The following is an 18,659-nucleotide window of genomic DNA, read 5'->3' on the forward strand; positions in this document are numbered from 1 at the left end:
CAACCTGCAGCAGGTGTCTGACAGGAAGTTCCACTGCGGCTAAAATTTCATATTTGTCCCGTGGGAAAACTGTCTTTAAAAAAACACATGTAAACTTCCTTTTTGGGTTAGGACTTTGTAAGTTAAAAGTATGAAAAAGTATCAGACTTTCACAAGGATCAATCACCTTGTTGTATCCGACAGTCAATGGAAGACGCCAATTGTGATCAAGACAATCATTAGCACTTTGTGATTTTTAGTACTATTTTCACTTAAATCCTTATGAGTCATCGCCCCTGGCCCCCTTATTAGATTTTTGCCAGTTTGTTCTTATTTAGTTTTTAAGTAACAGCCAATATTTGTATGGAAAGGCAAGAGGAGGTATATAGCCTCTAAATAATCATTTTCTGTGCATTTAAAATACAGTTTGGCAATATAAAGCATGTTGAAAACTTCCATGCTTGAGGACGTCTGACAAATGGGTATAGAGTCCGCAAGACACTGGGTCCCCAAAGGACGTTTTAACCAGCTTACTAGCCACTTGACAGATTTCCTCCAATTTTGATGGCCTAAGACAGACTCGCTCGCTAATACAGGAGTAGTATCTCAGAAGTGTAGAAAGTGGCATGTAAGATAACCGTGTCAGCGCGATGGACGGAGGTGGCTTCTGTAGAAGTGGCACCAAAGCCTCAGCCTGTGCAGTCAGAGTCCATCATCATAGAAGCTACACCTGCAAGTCGCAATGCTGGAACCATAAGGTATATCCCAAGGAGCCTAAAGTGGCCCAGATGGGGGGGGAAGGGTATGCCTGAATAGGTTCAACAGTCTACTGAATGGCCTTAACCGGAGATGGATTGGCAGACGCAGCTGGAAACTCCACTCGAAGCATCTTGAGAGCCAGAATCGGACCAAAGGAAGAAGCTGGCATCAGGTAATGCTAGAGACGAATGATCATGGAAGCAGGACCTTTTCTTCTATGACAAAGACAGTATATGTACTTTCTATTGTAATTCTTGCACTTTTGATGGAGGGCCTTTTGGACTGTCACACTCTGTCAAAGGACGTATTTGAGGGAGAAGAGGAAGATATTACAAGCTCGAGCCACGAAACACTTTGCTTCCAGCACCCTTATGGCCGTTATATGAAAGCAGGAACAGGAGTCACAAGAAAAGGGATTGTGGTTAGGCCTTAGGCACTACATGTAAATGTTCCAAGGATGAACATACACATCTGCTTTCAATAACATGAGTACGGCTTGAATCCTAAAACTTAGAATACGACATTTGACAAAGTCAACTCAGTAAGAGGATTATTCTTTAAAGTATGGGGTGAAAACCAAAGAACTGCTACTTCCTTTTGTACGTAAGGTGAGGGGGGGAAACAGGAATTGAAGCTAGTGTCGCATGGAAGCACCTGAAGCACTGGAGAACTACTGCTAATACCAATGCTTTTGGATCCAGTTTTAAGCCTGTGCACATTCACAAGTTTTAGGAATCTGGGGGAAGAAGCATTTATCAGAATCTGATGTATAAGCAAATCAACAATTTTACACAATTTCTGTACTCCTACCTGTGTATGCCTGTGCAGGACGGAAATCTGTTTCAGAGTAGTGCAGGACAGCTCAAGGCTCCCTGACACTGTAGAGGAGGGGCTGCCTTGCTGAGCCTAAAATAGAGATAAATCATCATTTACACATATAGTAAAGGCCACAAATTGTCTGTCGCTTGGTAAGATAAATATGGAGAGTTGTCAACCCTCCTGTGCGGTTCGACGAACATTGCAAAAAACTATAAATGTTACGATTTAGCTTTAGAATTCTTCTCTACATTGCATTTCTTTGAAGGACATCCAAACCAATTCTTCTTCAACAATAAAAATCCTGAAGAAAATAGCCAATCTTCAACAATGATTATCCGGAAATGTACAGCCGACAAAAGACTTTGTCCTTTACCTACCATTTGTTAGACATATCAACAAGATTTTCAATCCACTAAATGCAATTACAGCCAGTAAGTGGTACCTCTAACAGAACAATCTGTAGATACGTGAATCTTCACAGTGCGACAAATATGAAAATAAGGTAACAGTTCTCTAATAATGTCATCTTTCATAGATTCAAATACTTGAATCAACCTTGTTGAGCTGGGAGTGCCACTGTAACATTACTTCCATGACCTACACACCTCATGATAAAAAAAAAAACTTCAACCAATCAGGTGAGAGCACACCCACCATCCCTTACATTTCATCGCACTAGTGCGAAGGATTGTAGGGAAGTTAAGCGTCCTGTGGGTAGGAAGTTGGGCGGCATGCGAAACTATAAAAGATGTAAATCCTGGGGAAGGACAATAGTTACTTACCTGTAATCTGTGGTTTTCCAGCATTGGTGTCTTTCATAGATTCACATGCCTGAATCATTCCCCGTCGTCGGAGTGGGAGTCGCACAGTACATAAAAAAAGCAATAATTATGCATATAATACCTAAAAACCTTGGTAACCTACAACCAGAAAGTAAAGTAGCCTAAGTTACAAGAAAAAAACTGCCACACCTATGACTATCACAGTCATTATGTACAGTCCAAACTGCAGCCAATCAGGCGACAGCACCCACCAGAATGTTCTCCTCAGAGGCTCAGGATCTCAGATTTTCTGGCACAGGAGTGAACCAATACATGATAGCCTAAAAGCCTCTGAGGGGAGGTGGGCGGGTTGCATGTGACTATGAAAGACACCAATACTGGAGAACCACAGATTACAGGTAACTATTGTTCTTCTCCAGTATTTAGGGTGTCTTTCATAGATTCACATGCCTGAATCAGAGTAGATAGCAGTACGTAACATAATGCTCATAAGACGCTGTTTTTGTATCAAAGTCAATACACATTATCAAAAGGTATAATTATAGAGAAATACGTGCGTCTTTCAACATATGCAAAACAGTTTCAAGATATAGAAACAGTATGAAATAAGCGTCTTATAGAAAAGCATAGTGGAGGAGGGAGAACAGAGGCTCGCCTTATTTGAAAAGATTGTGGAGAACAGCTTGTCCCACTGATGCATCTGCATCGCTTGAGGCTTCCAAACAGTAGTGCCTGGTAAAAGTGTGTCTGTTGGACCATGTTGCCGCTCTACAGATCTGGTGAAGAAGTACACCGGCAAAAAGAGCTGTGGATGAAGAAATTGCTCTTGTAGAGTGCGCCCGTGGGGTTGCCTGCAATGGTCTTCCCGCTTGATCATGGCATAAGCAAATTGTAGCAGAGATCTAATGAGCAATGGTTGGTTTTGAGACCGAATGTCCTGCGCGGTTTGCCATATGCCACAAACAGTTGGTCTGATTTGCGTATTGTTGCTGTCCTTTGTAAGTAGAACTTGAGACATCTTTTGATGTCAAGGGAATGCAAAGCCCTTTCTGCAGCTGTGAGCGGATTTGGGGAAAAAGTCTTTAAAATTATAGGTTCATTAAGGTGGAAATCCACAGGGACTTTAGGCATGAACTTTGGGTTAGTGCGCAGCACTACAGATTTTGATGTAAATTGCAGAAAAGGTGGATGAATAGTGAACGCTCGGAGGTCACTAACTCTCCTTGTTGATGTTAGAGCCAATAACAAGGAAACTTTCCAAGAAAGGAACTTGAAGTCCACCTTGTGAATAGGTTCGAATGGGTGTCGCATTAGTTGTGTAAGCACTACATTAAGGTGCCAAGAAGGAGGTGGACGTCGAATAGGGAGGGGGGGGGGGGGGGGGGGGGACATCCGGAACAGCCCCTTGTAGAATTGTTGAATTACTATTTGAATAAAGAGTTAATACCATCCTGCCGAAACCTTGAAATTGCCGCCAAGAACACCTTAAGAGTAGAATGGGAGAAGCCAGATCTTGCTAATTGAAGAAAGAATTGTAGAATTTGTTCTGGTTTTGCATGAATAGGGTGGATATTGGCAGATTGACACCACATGCAAAACATCTTCCATTTTAGTTTGTAAGTTTAAATCGTACCAGGTGCTCGAGCATTAGCCAAAACCTCCTGACAGTCCGGAGGGATATCTAGGTGTGCGAATTCAAGGGGTTGAGGAGCCATGCCGCTAATTTCAGCGATGCAGGGTCCGGGTGACAAATCTGTCCGTTCTGGAGAGACAGAAGGTTCGGAATTGGTCGAAACTGGATGGGCTCGCATTCCGAGAGGAGGAGAAGTTCCGTAAACCAGTACTGGCGAGGCCACCTGGGAGCAATGAGTATCATGCGGCAAGGTTGTTTCTTGATTTTGCGCAGAACTCGTGGAACCAACGGAATCGGTGGAAAAGCGTAGGCATATATTTGTGACCAATTCATCGAAAATGCATTTCCAAGTGAGTCTTTGTGGGGAACACAACTTGCAAAGGATGGGCATTTGCGGTTCTGGCTGGTTGTAAACCGGTCTAGATCGGGGTGCCCCCATTCTCGAAACACTGTTTAGGGATGGTTGATGTAGTGCCCACCCGTGGTTTGATGTTGGGGACCTGCTGAGGGAATCCGCCAGAACATTGGTGACCCCCTGGGACATGAATGGCTGTGAGGCTGATTTTGTGACGAGTCGCCCAGTCCCAAATCTCTTGTGCTTGCTGAGATAATAGGGCTGACTTTGTCCCGCCTTGTTTGTTCAAGTAATGCATACTTGTCGTATTGTCCGTTCGTATTAGTATGGAGGTTCCTTTGATGATGGTTCGAAACGATTTTAGAGCCAAGAAAATGGCTCGTAACTCTAGAAGGTTGATATGCCACCTCTTTTGTTCTAAAGTCCACCTGCCGTTGACTGTCATCCCTTGAAGGTGCGCCCCCCACCCCATCCCTCGAGGGAAGCGTCTGTGGTTATGGTGAAATCCAGCATTTCGACTAGAAATGTACATCCTTCTTTCAAGTTCTCCATCTTGCTCCACCAATGAAAGGTTTCCCGCATCCGAAGAGTGATGCGAACGATCCTGAAATCTGGAGCTATTGAAGGTTGAGTTCCTCCTGCAGTGGCCTCATTCTGTAACGGCAGTTGGGTATCAGAGGAATGCAAAAGAAATCATCCCTAGGAAGGACTTGTAAAAACGGACTGAAACGCACTCTTGACAGCAAGGAGCGCGCGAGATAGCAGATTTTGATTTGTTTCTCTTTTGAGACAAAGGCGTGGGTCAGTTTTGTGTCCAGTGTTGCTCCTAGAAAGGTCTTTCTCTGTGATGCAGTCAGATGAGACTTTACGAAATTTATGGAAAGACCCAGAGACTGGAAAAGTAGCCGACACTTCGGAACATGTTCGGATGTTGTTTGGAAAGAATTCGCCTTGATAAGGCAGTCTAAGTACAGGAAAATTTGAATGCCCTGCAGGCGAAGGTGTGCAGTCACTGACGCTATGACCTTTGTAAATACCAGGGGTGCTGAACGGAGCCCAAATGGAAGGACTCTGAATTGAAAGTCTCTGCCAGCCACTCTGAACCGTAGAAATTGTGTCTCGGTAGGATCGGCACATGAAAATAAGTGTCTTGAAGGTCGAGGGTGGCCATGTGATCACCGCCGAAAGCAATTGTAGAATTTCTACAAGTGTTAACATTCGGAAGGATAGCTTCTTCAAGTATTTGTTGAGGGCGTGAAGGTCGAGAATAGGGCGCCATTCTCCCGACTTTTTTCGAATGAGGAAAAATCTTGAATAAAATCCTGTTCCTCTTTGTAACAGAGGGAATTTTTCGATTGCTCCCTTCCGAATCATCAAATTTATTTGGGAAAAAAGCTCCTTGGGAGGAGAGTTTGGGGGAATGTTTGTGAACTCCAGAGCATGGCCTCTGGCTACTATATCCAAAACCCATTTGTCTGTAGTAATTCTGGACCAGTTCGAGTAAAAGTGGAATATTCTTCCTCCAATTCTTGAATGGGGCGACGGCAGAGATGGTGGTAGTTGGCGGACTTCATTTTTATTGGACTCCGTCCACGAAAGGATTGCTTCCTTCTTGACTGCGAATAAGAGTTACCTCGCTGTCCATAAGATTGCTGTCTGTAGTTTTGGAATCTTTGATTAGTTTGAGAGGTTTGATAAGAATGTTGTGAATTATACCCTCCCCTGTTGAAGGATCCACGTCCTTTGGTACCACGAAAGGACGACGTACGAAACTGCAGGCTACCAAGAGACCTCGTTGTCTCTATCTTTTTTAATCGACTGAAGGGCCTCATCAACATGTTGCCCAAATAGAGACTCTCCATCGAACGGCATATCGATAATCTTTGTTTGGACCTCTTGACGGAAAGATGTTGACTTCAGCCAACCTTCTCTCCTCAATGCTGCTGCACCCGCCAATTGTCTAAATCCAGTGGATGCCACATCCACGGCCGCGTCGATGATTAGAGCGGAGGTATATTCTCCCTCCTGCAAAATGTTCAAAGCCTCGGACTTGGAAGGCTCCGACAGCATGTTTATGTAGGGGGAGATGTCGGACCACATTTGACGATCGTATCTCCCTAATATGGCTAGGGAATTTGCAGCCCGAACCGTCTTCGCAGCCATCGTGGAGACCTTTTTTCCAATTGAATCCAACCGTCTGCCATCCCTGGCAGGCGGAGCTGATATAGGTGAAGAGGTGTTCCTGGCCCGTCTCTGCGCCGCTTGGGCGATGACAGAGTCCGCTTTGGGCTGGCCGATGAGGCATGCCGGTGAATCGCTTGGCGCTTTATATTTTTTGTCCAACCGAGGCAAGACTGCTGGAAGAGAATTTGGTGTCACCATGATTTTTAAGCCTTCCTTCCAGATAAAGTCTATTATTGGAATTGTTCTGATCTGCTTTCGCGGTTGGTCCTTAAAATCGTATAGAAAGCAGTTATCTTTCTTTGCCTCCATAGGGATGAGAAATCTCTTTGGTGCCCTCTCCATAAGGAGATTAAAACTTCCGATATCCACCGGAGGAGAGTCCACAGGGGCCGGAGCGGACGGTGACGGAGTTTGGATTTGGTATTCGTCCCACTCAGACAGCACTGACTGGTCATCCACCTCTCCCTCTTCCCTGTCATCATCTGTTGTATTTGCATCATGGGAATGACAAGATGGCAGTGGAGAAGGTGGTCTGGGAGATTGGAAAGAAGTCATGGGAACCCTTGGCATAGGCGTGGATGGAAGAGACTCCGCCACATCCGATGGAGGAAAGCATCGGTAATAGTCCTGCAGCATGTATTGTAAATTGTTCAGTAATTCCAAAGGCATTTGTGCTGAGGGAACTGTGACAGGAGGTGGAGCTTGAGGCTCAGTATCTGGTTCTTCCTCCTAGTCGTCATCCTGGTATTTAATAAATAGTTCTGATGGACTCCTTGCAGTGCGGAATCTGTCATCCTCTCCAGATTCATCCTCCTCATCAGAATCTAATAACTGTTCCGGCAGCGTCAATGGTGACAGGGCTTTCAATGAGGAGCCACGACGTTGTAGTAGAGAAGCAGCCATCGAAGGCTGGGTGGATGAAGCAGTAGCCGATGTTGCAGTCCAAACCTGTAAATCTGTACAGGAAGACGAGAGGCGTCACCGAGTATGCCATCGACGGGACCGTCGACGATGGTGGTGGCAGCAAAAGGATGTGTGTTGATGAGGAAGCTGTCTTCGACGACGAGGCAATTTGTCGACGAGATGTTAGCCGTCGACGAGGCAATCTTAGTCATCGAGGCAATCTTCGTCGACCACGAATCAGTCTTCGTCGACGAGGCAGCCGTCGACGACGTGGCAGCCTTCATCGACGAGGTGGCCGTCGACGAGGAAGCCTTTGTCGACGAGGTGGCCGTCGACGCAGCAGTCGTTGACGAGATCTTCTTTGTCCTTACCGTGGACGGAGCGGTGACGAGAGACATTATCTCCACAGCCACGGAGACCAGCGTCGACTGAGACGAAGCCGATGTCATAATCACCTTCGGTCTTGGAGACGAGAATGTAACCGTCGACGTAGATGTAGCGTCGACGACGGCATTTTTTGCTGAGGTAATTCCTTGTCAGGAAGTCTTTTAGAAGCCAGAGACTTTCCTGTCTTTCTCGGGGGCATAGCAGGCTAAGACTTGGAAGGTGGAGAAGCCTTCTTTGAAGAACAAGAAGAAGAAGGCAAGCCAGAGCCTTGAGCAGGCTGAATCTTTCTCAACACCTTTGCCCCAGGAGATAAGTCTTCCTCAGCCATCCTCTTTCTGGAGGATACAGACGACCCAGAGGCTGCATTTTCCACCTCAGATAAAGGGTTATCCTTGTCCTTAATCTTCTGTGGCCACAGAAGTAGGCGCCCTTCCCTATCCCGGAGGGTTTTCTGAGGGTAGGTCCTGCATATTTTACAATCCCTCACCTCATGTTCCGGATAGAGGCAGTAGATTCACTTCTTGTGAGGATCTTCAGAGAATAGCCGGAGCTTTCCACAAGATTCACAAGGCCTACAGAGAGACATCTTAGAAGTTGACCGTGAAGTAAGCAAAAAACCAGAAAAAACTGAAGTACTGAGCTGAGCTCAGGGAGACTCCCTTCACACGACGTGCGGTAGAAAATCTGAGAGCCTGAGCCTCTGAGGAGAGAACATTCTGGTGGGTCCAGTCGCCTGATTGGCTGCAGTTTGGACTGTACATAATGACTCTGATATTCATAGGTGTGGAAGTTTTTTCCTTGTAGCTTAGGCTACTTTACTTCCTGGTTTTAGGTTACCAAGGTTTTTTAGTTATTATATGCATAATTATTGCTTTTTTATGTACCGTGGGACTCCCACTCCGATGACTAGGAATGATTCAGGCATGTGAATCTATGAAAGACACCCTAAATACTGGAGAACTACTGTTATAGGTTAAGCAATGTTTTTCTTCACCAGTATTGGATCTTTCAAAGATTCACATGTTTGAAACTTATTAACAAGCCTTATAACGGAGCAATATAAAGGCAAAACAGTGGATTGTGAGTAATTAGGATATGGCTCACCTTACTGAAATAGATATGAAAGTAACTTGCGATCCACTGCTGCATCGTTCTCTACTATCACTTCTAGACAACATTGCTGCAAAAAAAGTATGCCTGTTCTTCTGTGTTGATGCCTACACTATGTCCATCAAGGCTACTCTAGCGCACAGAGCCATTTGACGCGGAGAAACATCTTGTGGAATGTGCTGTCATTGGACCTTCCGTTTTCGCATTCGAAAGTTATTGTCATTGAATGTGGTATACCCAGCTTGGAAATTGCATGTCCTTCCTGGGGATTTCCTAATGTCACCAGTAATTTATCCGATTAATGCAAGTCTACGGGTCTGTAAATGTAGTACTTAAAACAACTTTTGAAATCCAATGTATGTAGTGCTCTTTCGCCAGGATTTTGGAAGTATACTTTCATAACCACTCGCTCATTAAGATTAAAGTCTGTTGGGACTTTGTGAACACATGGGTTAGTTCCTTAAGTGTCTTTGTGGAACTCAAGGATGGGTTCCTTAATCATAAAAGCCTCCATTTCATAAACGCATCTTTCAGATGTCATCGATAAGAGAAGTGAAACTTTCCAAGACCAATGTTTAATACCTTGCCTACCAATTGAGTCAAAAGGGCTTCTGATAAGTTGCAGGAAGACTTTGTTTAGTTGCCATAAAACTGGAAGAAACACAGGAGTGACCACTCATGAATACTTTGACCTGCCTGTCAGTTCAGAGCGATGGTTCCTTTGATTCTCTTCTAACTGGGATGATTGATTCTCTTAACGAGAGAGACTGCAGCCACATAACTATAATTGGCCTATGTGACAGGCCTGAATTGCTATCCAATATATAAGAATTCTGGCGTCTTAATGCTGACTGGGATGAAGGCGTTAATCTTAACACCATAAACAGAATCTGTACCATTCTGCAATGAGTATTTTATTTATTGATAAACCACCAAGTACCTGAGTAAATATTGCTCTGCACTCATCGAACATTTTTAGGTGGTGAAATTCAATGTATCCAGGAGCCATACATACGATTTCTTCAATGGTGGATTTTAATGAAAAATCTGCCTGCGGGATTGGGACATCAGATGAACAGGAGTAGGAGCCCTGTGAACCAGCACTGCCTCAGTCACACTGGGACGATCAAGATTAGGCAGCACATCACGCTCCTCAGCTTGCTCAGTCCACTCGTATGAGGGCTAGAGAAGAAAATGCGCAAGCAAAGGTTCTATTGAAAATGCATTCCCTCTACAATCCTGGTACTGCATGCCTGCAATTGGCATTGATGGCAAAGATCCCACAAAGGCTTAAGCTTGTCCATATGTGAAAGATCTTGTTAAGATGGCCATGGTTCAACTCTCATTCATGACGGTCTTATTATTATGGCGCCTTGTAGAGCTCAGTTACTCCACGCGGTTTCCTGGCACTAGATAAAAGTAAAGTGGGAGGACTGGCAAGCCCAGAGTTAGAACAGCAAGGTTTTCAATCTTTTGTGAAACTTAGTAGGAGATTAGCAACTTTGCAGTGTTTCCAGGAGATTGTTCCATAACTTTGGGCCCAGATGTGAAAACGAGTGACCCCTCATGCATGCTAAACGAATGCTGGGCACTCTGCAAAGGGACTGATTGGAAGACATGAGCTGCCATAGGGGCTGGTAAGAAACCACCAACGATTGAATGTAGCTTGGGGCCTTGCCCCCAAATAGCTTTGTGCATATAACACAAGGCTTTGAATAGTATTTGTTTCTCCACTGGCAGTCAGTGAAGTTTCAGAAGCAGATTGGACACTGATAAATACTTGGCGAGGCAGAGGGGAGTAGCCTGGCGGCAGCATTTTCAACTACTTGAAAACGCAAAATGTCTGCCTTTTGAGCCCCCAGATATAAAATGTTCCCATAATCTACTCTCGACAAGTCCAATGCTTGGATGACTGTTTTTTTGGGCTGTAGGGGGTATAATGTCAATTATCTTTTTAACCCATCTTAAAACGGCGAAGCAAGTGGTAGTGCGGCTTCATGGTTAGTCTTTCATCCAAGCAGAAGCCCAGATTCATTACTCTGGATGATGAAACCGGCAACTTGAACCATAACCTCTGTCTTTTCGCCGTTAAGCTTCAATGAGTGTGTACTCATCCAAAAAGAAATACTCATCAAGCACAGATTGAGGGAGCCATTAAGGTTTTACTGTGCAAACGACAGCAAAAATAATCTGCGTGATGTCAGAGCACGAGAACAGGGTAAGCCCTCAGGTTTCCACCAACTACGCAAGGAGTCAAACAAATATTAAAAGGCATCAAGCTTAATGCCAAGCAGTTTGGAACGCCGCAAGTGAGGGCATGAAGACTCAAACTAGCACTGCCTGAGAACACCTGAAATGACCGATTTCCCAGAAACTAAGTCAACCAAAAGCAAGTGCTGTGCCCTGCAGACCAAATACTATAAGCCTTTCCCGGAGAAATGGGTGGAACACAGCATCGAAAGGCACATTTAAATCTATTATAATAGGTGCTGCTGTACCGCCCTCATCCAGGAGCCATCTAAGATGTTCCTTGACCCTTAGGAGGTTAGATTTCGTGCTGTGCCCTACCCTAAAGCGTGACTTGTGGAGGAATGCAGCGGTCTGCATCCTTCTCAGAGTTGTAAGCTGAAAGTTGACATGTTTCTCCAGGATCTTACTGAGGATAGGCAACATTGAGATTGGTCTGAAACTAGGCCAGCTAGTAGGGTCATGGTTAGGCTTTTTTTTTTTTTTTAAATGAAAGAATCATTGCATGTTTCCAAGCTGTTGGAAGGTGCCCTTCTTTCAGTAAGGAATTCAAAACTTCGACCAATTTTAGGAGTAAATCTGGGTCCAAGGATCTAAGCTTGGCTGGTAGGAGCGGGTCACATGGGGAACCAGATTTAATCAACCGTAATATGGATAGGAATAGTGATAGGTCCAACAAGGTAAGCAGTTCAGTTTTCTGGTCTTCCAGGGACACACTGGATTATCTTGCTTAAACCTTTTAACTTGCGCGGCCCCTATTTTTGAGATAATAGCCACACCCCTAATGGTGGAGGTTTGTCGGGTAGTAGCCACTAAATCGTAGCCCAAAAACTTAAGATAATGTCGGTTAGCCCAGGAAATATGAGTTTCCTGCAAGCAGATCAAATCCACATGCATCACCTGTATCAGCTTGTGAAAGATCCTACGCTTCTTAGGATCATTTAACCCACATATATTCCAGGTTGCACAGGTCAATCTACGGTTTGCCATTGATAATAATGAAGAGGAGGAACATCATGTATATACTTTAAAAGATTATAAGGAATATACCAACAACTTGCCTTAAAAAATAAGCAAATAGTTAACATCCTAAATATATTTGAGATCACACTGCCATATACGTTAATAATATAGCTAATCACCTCGAGAACCCACCACAACACCACCCAGTGCCCCCCCCCCATCCCACCCTCCCCACCCGTTTCCCCCCCCCACCCCTTAACCAGAATCTGGAGCTCAGGACCTAGGTCCTTGTTATGGTTGAGTAAGCGTCACCCCACGCTCCGCTGGGCCTATAACAGCACCCGTAGGCATTATAAATGAGGATCGATCCTATTGGCATCCCATTAACATAATAAAGAAATAAATCGATTGATCGATCCTATTAACATCCTGTTAACATGATAGAGGAATAGATTTGACAGCAATTTTAGTGTTAGGTAGGTCAATCCCCGAAAAATAATGAAGATCCCCATTCTAAGCAATAATCGCCACCATTTTTATAGAAGGAACCTTAATAAGAGCTAAGGAGAAAGAAGAAAAGAAGAGAAGCTACATTGAGTCCAGATAATCCTTTGCAGTTATTTCAGAGAGAAAGAATTTTGTTTCTGTCTTATGTATTACTTTCAGCTTTGCTGGGAAGAGCAGGAAAGCCTGAGCACCTTTCGCTTGAAAAAGAGGAATCTGCTGACGAAGATGCCAACGGCGATCGACTGTCTCTGCAGCAAGATCAGGTCGAACGAAGAATTGACAGCCCTTAGCAGATCTCCTTTTGTTTGGTCGAGCTAAGTCAAATATACGTTCACGGGCAAGAAAGGTGTTAAAGCAGACCAGAATGGCACGTGGATAGGAACTGTTGGCATTAGTAGAGGATTGTTACTTTTTTGAAAGCGGGAAGCGATGTGCTCTCTGGATTTCTAAATTCCAGTTCCATTGAGTAACCTCTGGGAAAGCTTCAGTGAAAAGCTCAACTATAAACTGTCGAACATCGTCTCCCTCAATATTCTCCTCAACTCCCAAAACTCGTAGGTTATTCCTTCTAGAGCGATTCTCAAGGTCCGATAGTTTCCATATTATATTCTTTCGCTGTTCCTTGACCTCTGTGACCAGATCCTTTTGGACGGCTGCAGCATCTTCGAGGGCTGAGATCCATTCCTCAGCTTCCGTGACTCTTGTATTAATCTCAGCTGATGATTTGATAACGCTGCGGAGGGAATTTTGCAGTTTACGACAGACAGATTGTGTGCGCAAGTTCTCTTGTTTAGTTGCTTCTCTATGTTGAATAATCGTGTGATATATTGTTGCCAAAAAAACCTCCTCCGGTGCCTCAGAAAGGACCCCTCCGTTGTGATTAGGGGGTATCTGAAAATCGATTTGAGATTGATCTTCTTGGGAATTGTCGTGCAGGCTCTCCTGACATAGGGGTTTAGTACCAGGGGCTTTGCGCACCGTGTCAGCAGCTAGAACTTCTGAAATCTCACTAGGTCGCCAGTCAGCAGCTTCACTGTCATAATCTGACCACTGTAAGTCAGGGTCATCCTCCTCACCAGACAGCGAGTGGTCTGATACAGAATAAAACTTCTCTGTTGAATCGCTGATCGCAGACCCCCCCCCCCCCGCAATATGATATTCTGCCTAAGATCCGGAAGCGGTAGCAGCTGGATGTGAGTGATGACATGAAACTACATTGTCCAGAATGCACTGGGCTGAAGCAGAGCCAGAAGCAGACACAGAGGGACCTGGGACCTAGAGGGAGTGGATCTTTTTGAGGAGAGGCATGCGCCGTGAGCTGAAGTGTATCAGTAGTAGCCACAAGATGAGGAGGGTTAGACGAAGTATGGAGAGGGGGAGCATGGGTACTCATCAAGGGAGGGCTTTGAACTGAGGTAGACAAAGTAGCGGATATCGAGGCTACTGTAGCAGATACTGATGAAGCAGAAAGCAGTTTTTTCCCTAGCTCTCAGCTTAGCGAAGATATCAGATAAAGTCTGCACCTTACCCGGTATGAAGAAGTGGAGGAAATAGCTGTAGCAGCCGGTGAATCATGAGCAGAAACTTTGTCCGGCATCGCAGCTCTGCCCTTCCGAGTAATCCGCGAAATGTTGGTGTCAGCATCCAGCGGCAGATTGCGAGTGAAACTGCGAGACTTCGCCGGTTTGGGAACTGCTTTTGACGCCTTTGGTGGCATCCCCGGTGCTGCGGAAAAAGCCTAAGGGGACTCGGAAGCCGCAGAGAAGGTAAACTGTGTGTAGAGCACCGTACACGATGCGATAGAATTCGAACGTCGGATAGCCCGCCAGAGCCACCACAGTCTTAGTAAGAAGGCGGGTCTTAGGGTATCCAGGCGGGATACAAATGCCATATGTAATGTAGTTTTTCTTTTGTTCCTCCGTCTAATTTTGACTTTCGATGGATTTTAGGTAGATTTTCAGTCCTCCCGATCTCCCCAGCATAGTCGATTCCTCAATAAGCATGAGATCCGTCAGGTTGTTGATGAGGCCCAGCGGAGTGAAAACGCTGCCTCACTCGGCCAGTGTCACGGCCGCCATCTTGCTCCTGACCCGGGCGCTCAATGGATTTCAATGGAGAAGCTCAGTGACGAACAAAGGCTGCAAGCTCGGGGACGAAGATTCTTCAGGTGTGACCACCACTTCGAGAGGTAAGTTGGGTAGTTGGAGGATAGGTAGGCACCCAAGAGTTGGGCACAGGCGGCCGCAAGGTGCCGGGGTGCCTTTTGTCGTCAGGTAATCTTACCCTCTCCTGGTCGCAGTTGGAGGGGTCCCTGGTTCTGAGGCTGCAGGCGTCGTCAGGAGCATCAAGGTGGGTCCTTGGGTGCTGGATTCGGGGTCACAGTCGCCGGGGGGACATCCTCGTGGTCTTTGTCCAGTCCGGCAGAGGCCAGGCTTGGCGGGTGCAGAGTGTGCAGGAGTCACGTTTCCGGGCTGATGCCACGTGACAGTTACTTGCTTTGAGCAGTACCACTGCTCGTGGGGGTCCCAGTTAGAGTCACAAGGAAGTCAGGTCCTCCGGGGTTTGTGAGGTTGCTGGCCACTGGAGACGCCGGGTTTTAGCAGGAGCAGGTTTGAGGGTCGACAGGCCAGTAGGGCTGGAGCCAAATCAGTTGGCGTCTTCCTCTTGTTAGCAGCTGCACGGCAGGTCTTCTTGTTTCTTGATCTTCTTGCTTGTTTTGGAATCTGGATCAGAGGAAGGTAGGTTCAGGGTGCCCCTAAATACTAAATTTAGGGGTGTTACAGGTAGGTAAAGGGCAGGGACCAATGGGTCCCTTCCCTGGGGTGGGTACACCCCCTATCCTGCCACTCTCCTGTGGGAGGGGGGTAGTAGCAGAGTCTTGATTGGGCAGGGCTCTCCATCTTCAAGATGGCGAGAGCCCGGCGATGTGCTTCACCTCGCCACCCCCACCTGAGGGGTGGGGTTGGCAGAGGCTGGCACACCCCTTTTCCTACCTTGGTGTTTCCCGCCAGTCTTCCCGCCAGAGTGGGGGTCAGAACCGGTGGGGGCCAGTTGCTGACTAGAGCAAGTGGCCTGGAGAAGCTCACAAAGGCGGCATGCCTTTGAAGCTTCCCCCGCCCATCCTGGGGAGGAGACCTAGCACCTCGCCCAGGATGTGCATTGTTGCAGGCCCAGGAGAGCGGATGGCTCTCTACCCAGGGGTCCAGCAACATGTCTGCTGTGTGGCAGCCAAGGCAGCCCCTCAGACAAGACGTAGATTGTAAGTTAGGTTCAGGGGGCAACTCTAAGTTGCCCTCTGTCGTGCATTGTACATTTAATCCCACCCTGGCATCAGTGCGGGTTTAATGTGCTGAGAAGTTTGATACCAAACTTCTCAGTCTTCAGTGTTGCCATCGTGGTGCTGTGGAGGTCGTGTTGACGACCTCCCAGCACCATATACTCTTAATGGCAGCACACTGCACTTACAGTGCCCAGGAATTGACCTGGGTACTGTAGGGGCACAGGGCTCATGCACCTGTACCCACACCACTGGCATAGGGCACCCAGCTAGGGGGGGTGACTGAAGTATGCCAGGGCAGTGTGTTGTGGGCATGGCACACAGGGATGTGTGCCATGTCGACTCTGATTAGTTCTGCACCAAGACACCCAGCCTGCAAAGTGTGTGTGTGTGTGTGTGTGTCAGGGTACAGGGCCTCTAAGGGTGGCACAATAAGTGCTGCAGCCCTTAGGGGCCTTCTCTGGTCACAAGGCCCTGGGTACCTAGTGTACCATTTACCAGGGGCTGACATGTGGCCAGAGATGCCAATTGGGTTTAGGCTTCAACACAGTTTTAGGGAAGGAACAAAGGCCCTGGGTACCTGATTGGCAGGCGCCCAGGGCACACTCAGGCGAAGTACATCAGCAATTCAGCAAAAAGTGGGGGCATACCATGCAAGAAAGATGGTACTTTTTCACAGTCCAGTCCACATACTCACACCGGTCCCTATTGGGGTCTAGGAGCTGGCATTCTTAAGGCCCCTTGTTGCCTGGAGGGAATGGCTAAGAACACAGGGATAGAAAGGGAAATATAGTGGAGCCACTCTTGGTCCCCTTACAATATATCAATAGACAACGAAAGAGTGATTACAAATAATATGTTTACCTAAGGAGTCACAACTGTATTTTTAAAAAAGAACCCTCACTCACCAACCTAGTTGGTGACATGCTTCATTATAGGGTTCCCACCAGAGGGGCTGAATGTCTCTCGGGTGTGCTGCGACGCCTGATTACAGCAGAGCGGGTTTTTTGTGGAATGTGCAGTGAGTGAGCAAAAACTGAATATTAAAATTGCCTTTACTTGTCCTGAACAATTTTAATAATGGAAAAGTAAGGCAAGGTTAAAAATTGGTGATGGTGGATGTATTAGCTGGTTAAATTGACCAGTAGCATCCTAAAGTGAATATATGATGGCCAGTCTACATGTTTCAGCCTCAGAATGCAAATAGCGAGGCTTTTGTGAGGACAAGGTTTGTCATGGGGGTATGCACACGCTAAGGTGCACCCTCACCAGTGGCAATAAATACCGTAAACTCAGCGTAGTCTGAAAGAGACTAAATTATGGGCTGTAGAAAATTCATACGCCATGGATCCTAGCGGGGGCGTTGGTCTGTAGTCACACATACACCAAGACCAAACGCCCTCTGGGCACCTGGTTGCGTTCCGATCCAGGGCCCCGTGGATGAACTACTGAAGGTCTTGAAAAAAAAAAAAAAATTCAATTGCTTTCAGACTACGCTGAAAGTCTAAAAAAAAAAAAACTTACATTTACGGAATGGGCCTCAAGGCAGGGGGTGGCGTTCCCCAGATGTGGGGTGAAGCCGAGGTCGTATTTCAAAAGGTAGCATAGGCTTTGAAGCGTCTGCCTTGAGATGCTAGTCTGCTAGCCATCCTGCTGGAGGAGGTGTGATCACCTGCCACAAAGCCATTGTTCCTGGCCTCAGAGAGCGCAGGCTCTCACCGGCGGGTGGCAAGCAGGCTGGAAGATGTTTGATACCAAGCATCAACAGTTTCAGTGAAGCCCATACATAGCTAGGTAACTCTGAATGACCAGTGTCCAGTACATAACGTAAGATGGCCTCCCAATCTTTTGTAATGCCTAGCAATGGAACTAGGCCTTACAGGGACACATCTGCTCAGCAGAGGAGCACTCACATGAACTAGAAGGCACCCTACCTCAGGGCTTGAAGAGCTGCTGTAGGGGTGACTTACATAGAGTACAGATATCAGGTTGAGAGTGGATCACTGGTCCTGAAAGAACCAAGGTTAGCATCAACAGTTCCAGGGACTGTTAAGAAACCCTCAATCACGTTTATCGCAGGTGGTATTGCAGCGGTATGTTCGGTTATCCGCTTGTGCTTAACAACGTGACAGCATCATCATCGGGTTACTGTGTGCTTCCTCCACCCGGAGGTTTTTGCCTCTGGTTTTTTCAGTAGTGATCGTAGTAGTGAGAATGTAAAACCGTGTGTGGTGAGGTGATCCAAGTGAGTGTAAGTTAAACTCGTAAAACCAGTCAATAATTTTAATAAAACTGGGTTCGAGTTTATTAAAAACGCTTTTCGTGCAGAGACAGACGCTTTAGGGTCTGGTGCACTATGTGAAAATGTCCAAAAGAGAGGTAGACATGTTTCAGCCCTATCTCGTGCCCCTAAGGGTCAGGTGGGCTTTCATCAGGACCTAGTGTAAGTGTGGAGGACCCTAATATTCATGGGACTCCTTAAAAAGGATGGAGTGAGTTGTCCAACCAACACAAATATGTTTAATTTGAACCTGTTTAAAATTATTAAAAAAAGGGGGGGGGGAGAGAGAGAAGGAAAAAAGAAAGAAAATGATGAAGACTGTATTCAGTCAAGATGTATGCTGTAGCTGTGTTCAAAATTTAGAGCATCAGCTGTTGTTGCAACTGTAAAATGACAATACTTTAGTTGTAATAATGCCAATCGACACACAGGCTCATATTGACATTAAGTAACGGCAAAAATAGCCCTCTTTT

The 18,659-nt window shown here is 46.1% G+C and overlaps 1 protein-coding gene across 5 annotated transcripts in view; it reads right to left on the minus strand.

The window, feature by feature from the left end:
* Positions 1 to 18,659, minus strand: part of TLK2 (tousled like kinase 2) — a 2,417,851-nt gene that overhangs the window by 1,688,216 nt on the left and 710,976 nt on the right. For all 5 annotated transcript variants that reach the window (XR_014968435.1, XM_085624076.1, XM_085624079.1 and 2 more), the window contains one exon: positions 1,549 to 1,644. Coding sequence is in view for 3 of the 5 variants with exons in the window: in XM_085624076.1 (XP_085480202.1) it covers positions 1,549 to 1,644 (96 nt within the window). In the remaining 2 variants the exon portion in view is untranslated. The remainder of the gene's footprint in view (positions 1 to 1,548; positions 1,645 to 18,659) is intronic.

The sequence above is a fragment of the Triturus cristatus genome, chromosome 1_1 (assembly GCF_964204655.1).
Source record: "Triturus cristatus chromosome 1_1, aTriCri1.1, whole genome shotgun sequence".
NCBI classification, from domain to species: Eukaryota; Metazoa; Chordata; class Amphibia; order Caudata; family Salamandridae; genus Triturus; species Triturus cristatus.